The sequence below is a fragment of the Rana temporaria genome, chromosome 12 (assembly GCF_905171775.1).
Source record: "Rana temporaria chromosome 12, aRanTem1.1, whole genome shotgun sequence".
Lineage (NCBI taxonomy): Eukaryota > Metazoa > Chordata > Amphibia > Anura > Ranidae > Rana > Rana temporaria.
This window is the reverse complement of record NC_053500.1, coordinates 50,696,382-50,715,673: the sequence shown is the minus strand read 5'-3', so window position 1 is coordinate 50,715,673 and position 19,292 is coordinate 50,696,382. Positions and strand designations below refer to the sequence as shown.

The 19,292-nt window shown below is 45.3% G+C and overlaps 2 protein-coding genes across 5 annotated transcripts in view; one reads left to right on the top strand and one right to left on the bottom strand.

The window, feature by feature from the left end:
- The window catches only part of CBX1 (chromobox 1), a 68,049-nt gene extending 49,491 nt beyond the window's left edge, over positions 1-18,558 (bottom strand). The window contains exons 1-2 of one of the 2 annotated variants that reach the window (XM_040331233.1): positions 18,538-18,558; positions 2,416-2,585 (exon numbers count right to left, since the gene is read on the bottom strand). In XM_040331233.1, the coding sequence (XP_040187167.1) occupies positions 2,416-2,528 (113 nt within the window). In that variant the 5' untranslated portion in view covers positions 2,529-2,585; positions 18,538-18,558. Of the gene's footprint in view, positions 1-2,415; positions 2,586-18,164; positions 18,363-18,537 lie in introns of those variants that run through there. The other variant, XM_040331232.1, reaches the window with a different exon arrangement.
- SNX11 (sorting nexin 11) overlaps positions 18,370-19,292 on the top strand; it is a 68,178-nt gene continuing 67,255 nt past the window's right edge. The window contains exon 1 of one of the 3 annotated variants that reach the window (XM_040331235.1): positions 18,370-18,471. The gene's annotated coding sequence lies outside the window, so the exon portion shown is untranslated. The other 2 variants (XM_040331234.1, XM_040331236.1) reach the window with 2 other exon arrangements.

Sequence of the window (19,292 nt, the reverse complement as noted above, 5' to 3'; positions counted from 1 at the left end):
CACAGAGCTGATTATTCTGTGATTGGTCACAGCCTGTCCTGGAGGCAACTTTAAGTTGCGTTGTAAGTTGCTCAAAGTCACGCTGAAGTCGCCTCCAAATCGCCTTGCAAAGTCACGCTGTAAGTCCCTCCCTGTGTGAACTGGCACCAAGGAGAAGACTGGTCTTCCAACAAAGACGATGACCCCATGCTTAAATGCTAAATCTACCCAAGAATGGAATTGGTATATGTTTCGCGCCACAAAATTAATATATGTTACCACAATAACACAATATGTGAATGGTTGAATTACAATTATGTGAAAAAATAAATCATTAACATAAATTGGAAGCTGCCTCCCTAAAACAGTATTTGAACAGTGATATGAAATTGGTAGGGTAGGGGGTGCTACGTGCAAATATTAAGATGAGTTATACCCTAATAACAAATAAATATAAATAAAAATGCAAAAAAGTCCATGCGTAATAAAGTGCAAATGTGCAAATAAAAGTCCCAGGATATTGCATTAAATAATCTCCAAATACAACATAGAATATATGCAATAAGCGTTGATTGATGTGAGAAGAATCTGTGCTCATGAAAGCCTTCACCATATAATAAACATTGCACCCAAGGTGATCTGATATAAGATGGCTCCTTACCAGCTCCAGTTGACTCTTTAATTAAAAAGAAGTCAAATGCACTTGTTTGGGAAACACTATCCCATAGGCCAGGGTTCCAGTATCGCAGTCAGATTGGAGGTATATATAAACCGGAGTGAGAGACCATAATAGTGTGATACCGTTTATTAAAATAACTTAAAAACATATAAAGCTAGCCAAATGGCTCCTTACTAGATCAGGTGCCTCGATCCCGGCACTGAGGCTGTAAGCGTGGGTCAGTATGAGAGAGGATCTCCGTTGTAGTGTGCTGCAGCGATGAAGCGTGCGCGTCACCGCCGACAACCAGCAGACCCGGAAGTTGCGTTGTACGTGAATGGTATACGCCTCAACGTACGTTTCGTTTGGATTACGTTATCAGGAAGCGTGCCCAATCATGTCGAATGAAGCTTTAAATACCCAGTAACCAAATTGAATGACAGGTAAGGAGACGAATCGCAGCCTCAGTCCCGTTTCGAGCGACGGGAGTATGTCAGCTCTCACAATACTAGACGCTATAACTCGTATATTATTAAAACATCACATTTGACATAAAATCTCAATAACATAAAAATCAAATATAGATAACATCATGGTTGATTTTAGATGAAACTACCTATTAATCCATACAGAATATTATTTAGGTAATGTACCCAATTATTATTGGGCCAATGGATGCAAACCACTTGAACCGCAATTGCTATTCGAATGGAACATGTAATGGTGATCCATTGATAATGGAAAATAAATACTAATAAAAAATATAAAATATAATAATAAAATTAAAAATATTTGGTCCCTGATCACCAGTTGGGGAATTTATTTTTATTTAAACAAACATGAACAGATTAATTATTGGTGAGGAAGCAATTAAGGTCCAGTTCAATGTTAAGACATCGTACGTAAACGGTACAGCCATTGGGTTTCATTTTGAGATAAGGACTTAGTGAGATCAGTCCCTCTCCAATGATTGGTAACCTTATCGATCCCATAAAAGGTCATTCATTTTGGGTCCCTATTATGACATTGATCAAAGTGTTTGGACACACTATGATTCCAAAAATGGAAAACTATTTAAAATACAACACCTTTCCTGAAATGTATTATCTTAAAGTGGAGTTCTGGCCGAAATATGACATATGATAAAATAACCCTAGAATACTCATGCCTTGTGCAATGTAACAAAGGTATGCTGTAAACTATGCCCAGTTTTCTATTTGTGCAGCATTGTTTTCTTACTTTGTGAAGTTTCTGCACAGCGCGGCAATCTCCAGCCACAGTGTCCTTCTTCTTGGATTCTGTGCATGGTGTCTACCCAGCATGCACCTGCCGATCTCGCGCATGTGTGATGCAATTTTGGTCAGCTTGGCATGGCATTAGACGCCAATGTTAAATGTTACTGGGGCCGTGCGATGCCAAGCTGGCCAAGAATGTCCATAGACGCCTTGCCAAGCTGACCAACATCTCCCAGGAGCCAACGCAAAACCGGAAATGACGCACGGCGCCACAACCCCCTAGAGGAGGAAGTGAAATTAGATATAGCCATAAATCAGGTAAGTGAACAGAAAAAAATAAAAATAAATTGCCAATTCATTTTAAGGATGCACATTAGTGCTGCATGGTGAGGAGTGAAAAATCTGTGTGGAACTTTAATTCTTAATATGTATCTTGGGTTTTATCATTTAGTATGTATTCATTAAATGTTTAGCTTCTCGGTTTCAGCTGCATACACTATATCAATTGTAGTATGGACAAGCCTCCAAGATGAAAGTACTTACTTTGAGAAACCTTTCCACTTCAGCAGATATTCAACTTTTCCTTTAACAACCCGCCGATCCAAGACTTTCTCCACCACGTATTCCTCCTCCTCTTCATCTGCTACTTCTTCCATCTTCTTTTTGTTTTGCTTCTTTCCTGTAGCGGTCGCCAGTTTCCTGGTTTAGTGGGCCTGGAAGGTAAGGAAAGAAAAAATTAAATAAATAAAAAAATTAAAAAATGCATTTTTGCTGATACTGACTAAACCAAATATTCCTAAAATTTCAGATTATCCTTTCCATGCAGAGGTATTTTTGCACAATGGCTTGCAATGGTTTAAAAATAATTTTTAGGCCTAAAGATTAAAAAAAAAAAAAAAATTTAGTAAACGTGTGGACTGAAGACCAGGTTGCCGCTTTGCATACTTGAGCCATAGAGATCTGATGGTGTGCTGCCCAGGAGGCGCCCATGGCCCTGGTAGAATGAGCCTTTACTGACAAAGGAGGAGGCAACCTCTTCAAGCCGTAGGCCTGAGTAATTAACTGTTTAATCTATCTCGAGATGGTGGATTTTGCAGCTGCCTGCCCTTTCTTGGGCCCCTCTGGCAAAATGAACAACACATCTGTTTTCCGAATCTTCTCTGTAGCTTTAAGATAGGCCTTCATGGCCCTGACAATATCCAAGGTATGCAGCAACCCTTCCTTTCTGGAAGTGGGCTTCGGAAAAAAGGATGGTAATACCAAGTCCTAATTCAGGTGAAAACTGGATATAACCTTTGGTAAAAAGGAAGGATGAGGACGGAGAACCACCCTGTCCTTATGCAGAATAAGATATGGCTCCTTACAAGATAAGGCTGCCAATTCTGACACTCTTCTGGCGGAAACTATGGCGACCAGAAATACCAACTTCCTTGTTAGTAACACCAAAGGAACTTCAGCCAACGGCTCAAAAGGTTGTTTCTGTAGAGTTGACAGAACAAGATTCAAGTCCCACGGACAAAGTGGCGACTTCACCGGAGGATTAATACGTAAGACCCCCTGAATGAAGGTCTTAACCAGCGAGTGGGTGGCCAGCGGCCTCTGAAACCACACTGACAAAGCTGAAATCTGTCCTTTGATTGTGCTTAATGCCAGGCCTTTATCCACTCATAGCTGGAGAAAACTTAACACTCGATCAATGGTATACTTGCGGGAAAGCCATTTCTTGGACTCACACCAGCCTACGTAGGCCTTCCAGACCCTTTAATAAATCACCCTGGAAACCGGCTTTCTAGCCCTGATCAGGGTAGAGATTACCTGCTTAGACAGCCCTCTACCCCTGAGAATCAGGGATTCAGCCGCCAGGCCGTCAAATTTAGATGCCGTAATGCAGGGTGGAGGATCGGGCCTTGCGAGAGTAGGTCTGGCCGTAGAGGAAGCGTCCAAGGATCTCCCACTGACATCTTTAGGATTAGTGAGTACCATGCCCTTCTGGGCCATGCTGGAGCTACCAGGATGACTGGTTTGTGCTCCACCCTGATCCTGCGTAACAGGCGGGGTAGCAACCGTAGCGGGGGAAAGGCATAAAGAAGTTTGAACTGATGCCAAGGGCAAACCAACGCATCGGCTCCGCAGGCCATAGGGTCCCGTGTCCGGGACATGAACCTGTCTAGCTTCTTGTTGAATCTCGATGCCATGATATCCACGTCCGGCATTCCCCACCTCTGGCAGATTATCTGAAAAATTTGCGGATGCAGAGAGTGAGACCATTCCCCTGGCGACAGAGTCTGACGACTCAAGAAGTCTGCCTGCAGGTTGTCCACCCCGGGAATGAACATTGCCGATATGCAGGGCACATGAGCTTCTGCCCACTGGAAAATCAAGCTCACCTCTCTCTGAGCTGCCTGACTCTTGGTTCCCCCTTGGTGGTTTATATATGCCACAGCTGTGGCATTGTCCGACTGTATCCTCACCGGGAACCCCTGCAATTTGGCTGCCCAAGCCTCGAGGGCTAGCCGAGCAGCTCTGAGCTCCAAGATATTGATGGGTAACTGCCTCTCCGCCTGTGCCCAAGTACCTTGGCGAGTGCAACCATCCAAGATCGCTCCCCAGCCCCTCAGGCTGGCATCTGTGGTCACTATCTTCCAGGCCACGGGGCTGAAAGATTTTCCCTTCAGTAGATTCTGAGGATTTAACCACCAGCACAGACTTTGCCGGACTCTTGATGAGAGTGGCAAAGGAAATTCCAAGGCCTGTGGCCTCTTGCTCCATGCTGACAGAATGGCTGCCTGTAGGATGCGAGTGTGGCTTTGAGCGTAAGGTACCGCCTCGAACGTGGCCACTAGCTTGCCTAGTAGTCGCATACCTAGGCGAATAGTTGGTTCTTTTTTGCTTAGAACCAGATGGATCAAGTCTTTGATGGCCTCGACCTTTACTAGAGGCAGGAACACTCTTTGCTGTTCTGTGTCTAACGTCATGCCGAGGTATTCCAACCGTCTTGTGGGTTGGAATGCTGATTTTTCTCGGTTTAGGATCCAACCGAACCTCTCGAGGTACTGAACCGTGAGGGCCACTGCTCGTTCCAGGCAAGGAGACAAGTGATCTATGACTAGGAGGTCGTCCAGGTAGGCTAGGACCGTGACCCCTTGGACCCTTAGGTTGGCTAGGATCGGAGCTAGGACCTTTGTGAATACCCGGGGGGCCGTAGCCAGCCCGAAAGGGAGTGCCACAAATTGGAAATGACGCTGGGCCACTGTAAAGCGGAGAAATCTTTGATGTGGCTGAAAAATTGGCACATGAAGGTAAGCATCCTTTATGTCTATGGACGCCAGAAAGTCGTCCTTCTGGAGTGCGGCGGCTGCTGACCGAACAGATTCCATCCGGAAAGAACGAACCCTTAGGTAAACGTTTAAACCCTTTAGGTCCAAAATTGGCCTGACATCGCCATTGGGCTTTGGAACGGTAAACAGATTGGAGTAGAACCCTAGCCCTTGCTCTTGGGCTGGTACTTCTACTATCACGCCCTGGCAAAGCAGATGATCCAACGCCGCCAGTAAAGAGGCCTCTTTTGTTGGATCGCTCGGTACCCTTGACTCCTGATAATGAGGTGGAGGAAACTTTACAAACTCTAATCTGTAGCCTGTGGCCACGGAAGACCGGACCCATCTGTCGGGGATATCGGCTTCCCAAACCTCCGCAAAAAGACGAAGCCTTCCCCCCACCTTTGTGGGTGGGGGCGCCCTTTCATAAGGCAGACTTAGGGGCTGGCTTTGCTGGCTTACGATACCACTGCTTCTTGCCCCCAGAGGCCTGTCCCTGCGACTTATTGTTAAAGTTTGATCTCGCAGGAGGCCGTCGATACTGCCTGGAATTGGAGGGCCCCGGAACAGGGGAGAGCTGCCTTTTAAACGCAGGTCCCCGAAACTTCTTTTTGACCGGTAAAAGGGTACTTTTGCCACTCGATATAGTCTGAATATATTTATCTAGATCCTCTCCGAAGAGTCGACCTCCATGGAAGGGAAAACCTGCCAGAAGCAGAAGCAGAAGAACTGGGCTCAGCCGCCCAGTTCTTCAACCATAAGAGCCTTCTCATGTGTACTAAAAATAGTGACAAACGAGACGCCTGCTGAATGGAGTCTTTTATAGCATCCACCGCAAAGCACAGGGCTCTAGGAATATCCGATAACTCTTCTGCCTGTTGGGCAGGAATGTCTTTAAGCATCTGTTTTGTCTGGTCTGTTAACGCTTGACAAACCCCAATAGCAGCCACTGCTGGCTGTATTACTGCACCTGCCGTAGCAAAGGATGCCTTTAAAAGTGTCTCAAAACGCTTATCCACCGGTTCTTTAAACATCTGTATGTTTTCCACCGGGCAAGTTAAAGATTTGTTTACACAAGAGATGGCGGCATCCACAGCTGGGAGAGCCCACCTCTTGGAAAATTTTTCTTCCATAGGGTAGATGGTGGAAAATCTTTTAGGTGGTAAAAAGATCCTATCTGGTTGTATCCAATCCTGAAAAATCAGTTCCTCTAAAAGAGGATGGACCGGAAAAACAGCGCTGCTCAAAGGCGCTTTCAATGAACCTAAGGATGATACCGCCGCAGCCTGAGGCTCCGGTAAGGGCAACTTGAATGCCAAGCGGACCATGTCTGTTAATGACTGAATCCACAAGCTCTCTGCATGGGAGGTCGAGACTGGCTCCTCATAAGTAGACTCCTCATCCCCTGAACCCTCATGGTCCTGGGAATGATTTTCCTGAGCTTCTAATTCTCCGAGGGAGAGAACCTCAGCATCTGGGGGTACACCCCCCGGTGATGGAGACCTAGTCCGCTTCTTGCCCGACATGGAATTGACTATCATAGTTGCCAATCTCTTCTCTAGTCCCCCCAAGGAAAGGGCTAGCATTTCCTCTGTGACAAACACAGGGTTGGGTGGATCTGAACTAGCCTCAACACCAGATCCCCCTAATGGCTCAACCAAGGCACCCACTACTGGAATAATTTGTGGGGAGAGTACAGGCATATCCCGACTCAAACCTTCAGAATCTGAGGGGGAACCCCTTTGTCCTCTGGCACCTCTTGCCATTTCCCCTGATCCTGATGCTTTGGAAGCCATGGTACAATACCGAGGCACCCCTACTTACAACAACTGACTGATGTAGGTAGGAGAAAAAACTATGCGGTTTTAAGGGGACAGTAGTAACAACTAATGCCCAAAAAACCCAATGGGGAGACCAATATGTGTTCCCTATTTTTTTTTTTTTTTTTTTTTTAGGATTTTTTGGATCCGGAGTCCCTTTTTTCCCTTTTTCTACGGAATCACATTGTCTCCCCACAAGAGAAATTGCAAGAATCCACCTGCTGTAAGGAAATGTTTAGGCTAGATTGAAAAGCTGGTTCTGTTTGTCAGAACTGCAATACTCCCTTGCGCCACCGGGTGCCACTGTGCATCAGGCTTGCATGCTGCCGCTCTGTGTCCTCCTCTCCTGAGCTCAGAAATGAACTGAGCCAATACAGCACAGAGGAAGGGCCGCCCCTTCCTCTTATGAGATCCAACGTCCCGCCCCCCCCTCTTAAAAACGGCGCGAATTTCGTCTTTTTTTTTTTTTTTATAAATCGCTGTGCACGCGCCCGCGTGCCCGTGTCACGGGGGGGGCCATGGTGGAAGCAGCATGCTGCAGGGACGCAGGAGAGAAGACAAGACACAGAGGAAACATCCGCACAGCACCCGGCCAGGTAAGAACCTTCAGGTAGGCGCAGACACCTCCCTAGTTCAGGGTAAAGAGTAGGCACACACTAATACCCCACCTAGCGCCCAGCCAGATAGAACCTGCAACACATAGACCAGGGAGATCACACATATGGGGAGTAAAAACACAGACCATCCTGTCTTACACAGACATAGTGGCCCCAGACTGCCAATGCAAGAGCATACTCAGGCAAACTCCCCCAAAAGATCCCCCCTGGAGAGCCTGCTGCCGAACCAAGTTCCGCAGACCCCCCCTTTCTTACCTGCTCCATGCCGCAGGACCTTGCACAGCAAGTGGTCCAATCTTCCCCCATCTCCGTGGGTGGCGTCTAGACCTTCAGGCCCTGGGTTCCTATGAAGGAGCCACTGTCCTGGGCCCATATAGCATCCTGGCAAACAGGGACTTTAGGCACCCCAAAGGGTTCTAAGTCCTGGGCCCAGGATCCAGCTCTCTGAAAGAGAAGCATTATGGGCAAAACCCCCTAGCTAGGGGCCCGGGTACTGTCCACTTTGGCTCTGAGGCACCTTGGACAGATCCGGTTAGCCTGCCTTGATCCCAAGGATGTAGAGACAAGCTATTCCATGACCAACACCTAAGACACTGGCGAAAAAACTGAGGTACTCCTCCTATGGGAGGGGGTTATATAGGGAGGGGCACTTCCTGTTTGAGATTGCCAGTGTCCATCACCTGAAGGTACTCCATATAACCCACATAGTAATGAATATGCCGCTCTGTGTCCCGTGATGTACGAGAAAGAAATAAAAACTGCAGAGGTGATCAAATACCACCAAAAGAAAGCTCTATTTGTGGGAAAAAAAGGACGCCAATTTTGTTTGGGAGCCACGTCGCACAATTGTCAGTTAAAGCGACGCAGTCCCGAATCTCAAAAAGTGCTCTGGTCTTTGGGCAGCAATATGGTCCAGGGGTTAAGTGGTTAAACCTCGACAAATCTTGGGAACTAAGTGTTTCCGAGGTGTCGGCCGTTTCCGAGGCTTTCCAGCGCCCCTCGCCTCTGGCTGCATGCAGTATTGCATTCCATTGAAGCAGGGCTTGACAAAATCCAGGCGCCAGGTCACATTTGCGACAAGAAATTGTGACCTGGCGCCCGTCCCCGCCGGTAATTGAGGCCGCGGCTTCGCCCCGTCCACACCCTGCAGCAGGCGTGATCATATCACGCCATCATATGACAGTGCCCCAGAACTAGCTGGCCCCACTGTAGTGGTCATTCTGCAATAGTGCGATCGGCAAGTGGTTAAAGTAGTAAGACCTTGTTCACACTTAGCGATTTGGAATCCCAGGCAGACTCGACTTGGTTCAGAATTGCACTAAAATTTGCTGCGAAACACTGTTTGGGTGTCATTTAATTTTGCCGTGATTATGTCACACCTCCGCTGTCAGAATATAGTTACAATCTAAGGTTTTTTTTTTTTCTCTACATAAAAGTCCACTTTTAGTGTGAATGAGGTGTTAGTAGTTATAACATTGGTGTGGTAGCATATTTCAGCAGCAGAGTGGAGTTTAATTATCTCTAGCCAAAACTGTTGTTCTAGTAGCCTGGGAACTTTTTTTATTACTTTGCTGGACTACAAAATACCGCACACAAACTGGCCTGACGTGATTTGAAAGAGTCAGTGCAAGGGGTGCTCAAAAAGCTATCACACTCATCATAATCAATGTTTGCTCAGTGTAACAATTTTATACAAACAAGTCAAAGAAAAACGATGTCAACTCTCTGGCCACATGTGACACTAAAAATATTGGTGTAAATTTACCCATCCTCTACCACATACAACCTTGGCATCTATAAACCCATCCATTGCCCACATACAACCCTTGCACCTAAAAATCATCCAGTGCCTACACACAATCCTCTAACATACAACCCTGGCACCTCCAAACCCATCCTCTGCCAGCATACAACCCTGGCACCTCCAAACCCATCCTCTGCCAGCATACAACCTTGGTACCTCCAAACCCATCCTCTGCCAGCATACAACTCTGGCACCTACAAACCCATCCTCTGCCAGCATACAACCCTGGCACCTACAAACCCATCCTCTGCCAGCATACAACCCTGGGGCACCTACAAACCCATCCTGTGCCAGCATACAACCCTGGAGCACCTACAAACCCATCCTCTGCCAGCATACAACCCTGGAGCAGCTACGAACCCATCCTCTGCCAGCATACAACCCTGGGGCACCTACAAACCCATCCTCTGCCAGCATACAACCCTGGGGCACCTACAAACCCATCCTCTGTTGGCATACAGCCCTGGCGCCAATGAATCTTTCTCTTGCCCACATTCAGCCCTGGGTTTTGTTTATAGGTGCCAGGGTTGTATGCGGGCAGCAGAGCAGTATATATGTGACAGAAAAGGCTGGCACCAATAAACCTATCATCTGCCCACATAATGAATTTTTCAGCACCAAAATACCTCTCTACCCACATACAACCAGGCAGCTATAAAGCTTTCTGCTGCTTACATACTATCCAGGCACCTAAAAACCTTTGCCAACAAAGCCGGAACTGATAATCCCATCTTTTGTCAACATACAAAGATTCCTGGATTTGTACTGAGGAACCCCTGCTACAAAAGGACTTATGAAACTTTTAACCCTTTCACTGCCAGTGCCATTTTTGCATTTTTTTTTGTTGTTGTTTTGCATAAATTTAAATTGTTTTAGGCCTGACGATTACACAAAACCCACAAATATTATATATTTTCTGAAAGCAAATAACCTAGATAATAAAATAGTGGTAATTCCATTTTTTTTTTTGTCACACAATATTACCACAAATGTAAAAAAAAAAAAAAAAAGACACCAACATGAATTTTAGCGCAAACAAAAGCAACAAAATACCCAAATAATTTTTTTAAATATAAAAGATGAGGTTGCACTAGAGCTGCCGATTAATCGTTAAGAATCGTTATCGCGATTTTTTTCCCCCTTGCGAACGTGACAAAATATTTTCCGATCTTTCTTGCTGAAGCCGACAGCCGTTGATCTGCCGATATGGTTCCCCTCTTGACTGCGCAGGCGCAATCCGAGCCGACGGAAATCACCGAACCTGAGCAGCTGTAGCAAGAGGTCCAGGGCGACGTGGAATTTGCTGTAAGTGGGCAGGCAGCCTCATGTCCTCGCTTCGCTCGGACGGCTCGCTGCGCTCGGCCTCCTGGCTCTTTTTTTAACATCCTGCAATCCACGGGGATGTTAAAGCGGGAGTTCACCCAATTCGTTTTTTTTTTCTCTTTTCCCCTTAGATGCATGCTCGTTTTGTCTAGGGGAATCGGCTATTTGTTTTAAAATATGAGCCGTACTTACCGTTTTCGAGATGCATCTTCTCCGTCGGCTTCCGGGTATGGGTCTTCGGGAGCGGGCGTTCCTTCTTGATTGACAGTCTTCCGAGAGGCTTCCGACGGTCGCATCCATCGCGTCACTCGTAGCCGAAAGAAGCCGAACGTCGATGCGGCTCTATACTGCGCCTGCGCACCGACGTTCGGCTACTTTCGGAAAATCGTGACGCGATGGATGCGACTGTCGGAAGCCTCTCGGAAGACTGTCAATCAAGAAGGGTAGCCCAGTCCCGCAGCCCATACCCGGAAGCGGCGGAGAAGATGCATCTCGTAAACGGTAAGTACAGGTCATATTTTAAAACTAGCCGATTCCCCTAGACAAAACGAGCATGAAGCTAAGGGGAAAAAGTGTTATGTACGGGTGAACCTCCGCTTTAAGGAATGAACCTGGATGCCGTCCGAGGTTCTGATATTTCTGTGGGCTTCGTCTGCGCAGTGAAGCAGGGAACCAATATCGATAGGGGAACTAGATCGACAAGACACCGTCAAAAGAAAGGAAAACAAGCCGGACAGTCAGCCAAGTATCAGAACATTCTTTAGCAGCCAAGTATAAACATTGTAAAAACTTGTCCTTTAGATCAAAGGAATACACTTTGGTGTGTAAATAAGGAAACCACTAAAACTTTTTTTGACATTTGTTGGTTTCAAGTTAAAATATTTTTTTTTTTTATTAGAAAATTACTTGGAACCCCCATATATTTATTTTTTTGTAGAGAACCTATAGAATAAAATGGTGGTTGTTACAATATTTTATGTCACACTGTATTTTGGGAAAAATTACACTTTAAAGAATAAAAAAAAAAAAATAGTAGTTATACAAAAAAAAAATTGGGCCAATGTGAAAGATTTTACACCTCGAGAATTGTGATCGTTATTCTAGGCAAAACAATTGCGATTCTCATTTTGGCCAGAATCGTGCAGCTCTAGGTTGCACCGAGTAAATAGATACCCAACATGCCAAACCTAAAAATGTTGTGCGCATGTGAAATAGCATCAAACTTCAGGAGTCTGCCTGTCACCGGATTGTGTGCAATACCCCACACCAACCCCCCGCTGTTAGGTCCGTACAGACGACGTACGGACCCGGAGGCAAAAGGGTTAATGGTTAAGAACAGACACAGCCAATATGCTTCTGGGGAAAAAAATGCCTTTCCCTTTTTCAGGGTTTGAACAGCAAGTGTTAATAAAATCACAATAGAATACACTAAGGAACGTCATCGCGGCTCCGGCAAATCACATCGCTGGAGCCGCGATACCCGGAAGTAACTCCGGGATGACATGTCGGCGGCCAGAGGGGGAGACGTGGACCGCTGCGGGGGCTTCAATCTGAGGCAAGTAATACATAATCAGCTAATATGCTATGCATACTAGCTGATTATGCCTTTGTTTTGCAGATAATTTTTTGGAGGATTTTTGGACGAGGGTTTACTTCCTCTTTAAGTAATAAGTGATACAGAAAATGTCTTTCATTTAAACATTTATTAAACAAATCGCCAATCAGTTCACTTGTATGTATAATTTAGATAAAAAAAAAAAAAAAACGATATCTTAAATACACAAAAACAGGTAATCAAAACTTTTGGAAGAAAAACAAATGGGCTAACTTTACGGTTTAGTTTTTTTTTTATTCATTAAAGTGTATTTTTCACCCCAAAAAAAGTGTTTGAAAGACCGCAAATGCCATGTGACAAAAAATATTGCAACAACCGCTATTTTATTCCCTAGAGTCTCTGCTAAAAAATATATATAAAATGTTTGGGGGTTTTACGTGATTTTCTAGAAGAAAATACAGGATTTTTACTTGTAAGCAATGTGTCAGAAAAGATTTAGTCTTTAAATGGTTAACCAGAGAACTCCTACACATGGGGCCAGATCCACAAAGAAGTTACGTCGGCGTATCTATTGATACGCCGCGTAACTTCTAGGATGCGGCGGTGTATCTTTTTTCTGTATCCAGAAAGCAAGATACACCAGATTTTTGCTTAGATACGACTGACGTACGGTAAGTCTCTTACGCCGTCGTATCCTAGTTGCACATTTACGCTGGCCGCTAGGTGGCGCTTCCGTAGATTTACACGCAGAATATGCAAATTAGGTAGATACGCCGATTCACAAACGTACGTGCGCCCGGCGTATCTATATGCGTCGTTTGCATAAGGCGTCGGACCGGCGTAAAGTTACCCCTGCTATAGTGAGGCGTACGCAATGTTAAGTATGGACATCAGGACAGCGGCGAATTTTCCGTCGTTATACGTAAAACGTTCGCGAATAGGGCTTTGCGTAAGTTACGTTCACGTCGTCTAGGCATTGAGCGGGCGTAATTTAATTTGAAAATTTGACGTGATACTGAGCGTTTGACGTTCGAAAAAAGCGTCATTTACGTGGGGTCATGCTTAGTTTACATAAAACACGCCCCCCTGTTCCTCATTTGATTTAGGCGCGCTTACGCCGGCACATTTACGCTACGCTGCCGTAACTTTAGACGCAAGTGCTTTGTGAATACAGCACTTGCCTCTAAGTTGCGGCGGCGTAGCGTAACTACGATACGCTATGCCTGCTTATATTTACGCCTATCTACGTGAATCTGGGCCATGGAGTTCAGTCCATTGATAAGTATAAACATTGTATCTCTTTGCTTCTTTTCTCAGACTTGGCAGGCTGCCACGGGAAGACTTCTATTACAGAAGTCAATTGCAAGTCGCACTGAAGTTTTAAATCTACCTTTTTTATCAGAACAATCGGCCGATTAATTAAAAAATGCCAAATATCAGTCGACCTCTAACAACAACGCTCACCAGCACCCTCGTAGTCTTTTCATTAAGAAAACTGTGAATGAATGATGCGGCCGTGAGGGCGGAACCCAGTAAGGCTACGCTCTTTTCAGATTGTGATAGTGGGTGCGGGGAGAAGATCCCTTGCCTGCTGTCACAGGGAGGGGTCGGGGGAAAGCTGTAGGAGCAAGTACCACGTGGAACAAGTAACATATTCCTGAAAGTGAACTTATCCTTTAAAGCGATTGTAAACCTTGCTCATAGGAACAGAGCTGAGCCTGACAGTGAGAGCTCTCCTCACTGAGCTCTGCAGTGTGTAACTTCAGCTCTCCGTTTTTTCTGACAGTTTATGAATTTAGCACTTTGAATGACTGTAGAGAAGAGAGGGATGCAGATGAACGGCAAACACCTTATGATGATATGTTTCCTCTCTGTGTATGATCTGAGGCCAGTCACTTCCCTGGGTATATGGAAGGGTCTATAATCACTTCAAGGCTTGATGTAAAGTAACACAGCCTGATAGCACTACAGACAGCAGGGTACCCACATTCAACCCTGGCACTAAAAAATCCTTCCGCTGCTCACATACAACTCTGGCTTTGGTTTTTTGTTGCCAGGGCTATATGAGGGCAGAGGATGGGTTTATCAGTGCCAGAGTAATATGTAGGCAGAGATTAGGTTTATTCTTGCCAGGGTTATATGTAGGCAGAGGATAGGTTTATTCTTGCCAGGGTTATATGTAGGCAGAGATTAGGCTTATTCTTGCCAGGGTTATATGTAGGCAGAGATTAGGCTTATTCTTGCCAGGGTTATATGTAGGCAGAGGATAGGTTTATTCTTGCCAGGGTTATATGTAGGCAGAGATTAGGCTTATTCTTGCCAGGGTTATATGTAGGCAGAGATTAGGTTTATTATTGCCAGGGTTATATGTAGGCAGAGATTAGGCTTATTCTTGCCAGGGTTATGTGTAGGCAGAGGATAGGTTTATTCTTGCCAGGGTTATATGTAGGCAGAGGATAGGTTTATTCTTGCCAGGGTTATATGTAGGCAGAGATTAGGATTATTCTTGCCAGGGTTGTAAGAGGGCAGTAGAAGGCTTTTGGCTGCAAGCGTATGTGGGTAAAGACTAGATTTATCAGTGCCAAAATTGTTTGTGGGCATAGGATGGGTTTATCTGTGTTAGGGTTATATGTGGGCAGAGGATGGGATTGATGCCAGGGTTATATGTGGGCATAAAAATGTATATTGATACCAGGGTTATATATGGGCAGAGAATGGTATGATGCCAGGGTTATATGTGGCTAGAGGATGGTATATTAATGCCAGGGCTACATGAGGGCATAGAATGTGTTTAACAGTGCCAGGGTTTTAAGTAGGCAGAGGATAGGTTTATTCTTGCCAGGGTTATATGTAGGCAGAGATTAGGTTTATTATTGCCAGGGTTGTAAGTGGGCAGCAGAAAGATTTATGACTGCAAGCGTTGTATGTGGGCAGAGAATAGATTTATCTGTGCCAAAATTGTTTGTGAGCATAGGATCGGTTTATCTGAGCCATGGTTTTATGTGGGTAGAGGATGGGAGTATTGATGCCAGAGATATATGTGGGTAAACAATGGAATTAGTGATGCCAGGGTTATATGTGGGCAGAGAATGTTATATTGATGCCAGGATTATATATTTTCATAATGGATTAGTTGGCCGATTATTGTTTTGAGTAATCGGTTAATCACCTTAAAAAAAAAGTAAAATTCTGTTAATATGTAAAGTTTCAAGAAAAATGGTTAGGGAGAGAAATCTCTAATCCACTCTGAGAATAACAGACAGAAGAGATATACTGTATATACAGTTAGGAGGTTGAATCTGGTAAATATCATCAGACTCGGAGATCACATTTTTTTATTTAAAGAAAAAAAAAAGTTAGACTGTTTTCAAATCAGAACTGTAATATATTATTATATGCTGGCCATACAAAAACAATGTCTTCCTTCAAAAAAAGTCTAATCGTTAGTGGGGTCAAATCGACATTCATTTTAAACCACAGTGATGAGAAAATTAAGAAATAATAAACAACGTCTTGGTGAAAGGAATTCTCAGACAGTGTATGTGATTTTCATTCAGAATTTACAAACATTTTAAAAACAGAATGTTAAAAGCAAGTGAAAATTTCAAACAACATTCTTTCATTCAGCGAATGTACAAAGATTTTTCGTATGGATATTCTCGTCGGAAAATTGATCCGTGTGGCCAGCATAAGGCTCGGTACACACCTATGCAGTTTGCTTTTGATCTGTTTTTGCAGTGCTTTTTGATTTTGCGCCGATTTGCGTTTTTGCTTTTTTCATGGCCAATTTGTTGTTGGGCAGATTAAAATACACAAATTGCTACAAAAACTTATTACATGCTTTTCTGCAACTTCTCCATTGAAGTACATTGAACCAAAAAAAGCACAGTTTTGCGTTAGCTGGAAAAAGGGACTTTTTTGTTGTTGCAAATACGCAACAGCTGGAAAAAGCTTTGATGTGAACGGGTCCCATAGGAAACTATGTAAATGAACTGTAGTGTGTTTCTGCAAAAAGCACCAAAAAACACAGAGGTGTGACCCAGGCCTGAGAGGTTTAGTAACATAATGTTGTCAAAAAAACTAAAATTAGCCCTTTGTAGTACAAAAAAAAAAAAAGAACAAACAGATAATTGCTACTGTAAGGGGTTCATTTTTTTATTGTGGAACTGTGACAGTAATATTTACAGTAGCGATTATTTGCTCTTTTTGTACTATAAAGGGCTAATTTTAGTTTTTTTTTTAACTCCATTATGTTACTGGCCGATTAATCGATTATGAAAATAGTAATCGATTAATTTCATATTCGATTAGTTGTTTCGGCCCTAGCTATATGTGGACAAAGGATGGGAGTATTGATGCCAGGGTTATATGTGGGTAGAGGATGATGGGAGTATTGATGCCAGGGTTATATGTGGGTAGAGGATGGGAGTATTGATGCCAGGGTTATATGTGGGTAGAGGATGATGGGAGTATTGATGCCAGGGTTATATGTGGGTAGAGGATGGGAGTATTGAAGCCAGGGTTATATGTAGGTAGAGGATGGTAGTATTGATGCCAGGGTTATATGTGGGTAGAGGATGATGGGAGTATTGATGCCAGGGTTATATGTGGGTAGAGGATGGGAGTATTGAAGCCAGGGTTATATGTAGGTAGATGATGGGAGTATTGATGCCAGGGTTATATGTGGGTAGAGGATGATGGGAGTATTGAAGCCAGGGTTACATGTGGGCAGAGGATGATGGGTATAAGGGGTTAAGGTTCTGAAGCTAGAGTCATTCCTTAACTGTTACATATGGCTGTAAGGGGTTAAAAGGGTTTCAGAGTGAATATAATTTCACTCATGTTAGTAGAATTCTAAAATGACCTTGCACACATAGTCTGTTGTAGTATTATCTCTGAGAAAGATTATACATGCAACATTCTTTAGTAATGGTTGGAAATGTATATTTCCCCTTGTTCTCACAGGTATTGTTTTTATAGTCTTATTCCATGTGAGAACAGTCTGCAACCCCTACAATGGGAGTATTGATGCCAGGGTTATACGAGCGTAGAGGATGATGGGAGTATTGATGCCAGGGTTATATGTGGGTAGAGGATGATGGGAGTATTGATGCCAGGGTTAAACATGGGTAGAGGATGATGGGAGTATTGATGCCAGGGTTAAACATGGGTAGAGGATGATTGGAGTATTGATGCCAGGGATATATGTGGGTAGAGGATGATGAGGGTATTGATGCCAGGGTTACATGTGGGTAGAGGATGATGGGAGTATTAATGCCAGGGATATATGTGGGTAGAGGATGATGAGGGTATTGATGCCAGGGTTACATGTGGGTAGAGGATGATGGGAGTATTGATGCCAGGGATATACGTGGGTAGAGGATGATGGGAGTATTGATGCCAGTGTTAAACATGGGTAGAGGATGATGGGAGTATTAATGCCAGGGTTAAACATGGGTAGAGGATGATGGGAGTATTAATGCCAGGGATATATGTGGGTAGAGGATGATAGGAGTATTGATTCCAGGGATATACGTGGGTAGAGGATGATGGGAGTATTGATGCCAGGGTTAAACGTGGGTAGAGGATGATGGGCGTGTTGATGCCAGTGATATATGTGGGTAGAGGATGATGGGAGTATTGATGCCAGGGATATTTGGGGTAGAGGATGATGAGGGTATTGATGCCAGGGTTATATGTGGGTAGAGGATTATGGGAGTATTGATGCCAGGGTTATACATGGGCAGAGGATAGGATTATACACCCCGATACCTCTACCCACATTGTGGGGGGTCTCCCCGTCCCCCGGAATGCAGTGTTGCAGCCCCCATGGCCTCCCCCCGGAGCCCCCCTCACCTCTGTGCACCACAATGCTCCCGGCTCTCAGGCCTGTGTTGGGTAGGGGCCGGTAGGAAGCCTCGGCCGGGTGCTGCACGGAGGTATCGGCGGGGACCGGCTGCGCCTCCTCTCGCCCTATTCGGTTCGGTTCTAAAAATGTGGCGCCTCCAAACAAAAGGCTCCACTCTGCCGCCACCGAGGCCGCGCACTGCGCATGCGTACCGCCGCCGAGCATCACGGGAGCTGAAGCTGCGATCTCTCGGCGTGTGCTGTGTGTGAATGGAGATAACTGAGGGGGCCTCTATGGCCGGGAGGGGTGGAGGAGGTACGGGGGATACCCTGGGTGAGGAGGACCAGGGAGCGGGCGCTGATATTTGTACGGAATACTCACACCACCACACAGACTACAACTCCCATCAGCACCCGCGCACACCGGAAGTGACCGGAGGGGAGAGCGGACAGCTGAGAGGCGCCTGTGTGCACCAAGTTGTTATCTGGTGACAGCATGAGGGGACCTGGATGAGGGAGGCCTGGTAATGATTGGAGGATACCTGTGTGTATGAGGGAGGCCTGGTAATGATTGGAGGATACTTGTGTATAAGGGAGGCTTGGTTATGGGGGGCTGTATCCCTAGGTAAAGGAGGTTTGGTGATTATTGGGGGGCTGTATCCCTGGGTGAAGGATGGTTGGGTGATTATGGGGGGCTGTATTCCTGGGCAAAGGAGGTTATGGGGGCTGTATCCATGGGTAAAGGAGGTTATGGGGGCTGTATCCATGGGTAAAGGAGGTTGGGGGATTATGGGGGGCTGTATCCCTGGGCAAAGGAGGTTATGGGGGCTGTATCCATGGGTAAAGGAGGTTGGGGGATTATGGGGGGACTGTATCCCTGGGTAAAGGATGGTTGGGTGATTATGGGGGGCTGTATCCCTGGGTGAAGGAGGTCATAGGGGCTGTATCCCTGTGTGAAGGAGGTTGGGTGATTATGGGTGGCTGTATCCCTGGGTAAAGGAGGTTATGGGGGCTGTATCCATGGGTAAAGGAGGTTGGGGGATTATGGGGGGGGCTGTATCCCTGGGTGAAGGAGGTTTGGTGATTATGGGGGGGGGCTGTATCCCTGGGTGAAGGAGGTTGGGTGATTATGGGGGG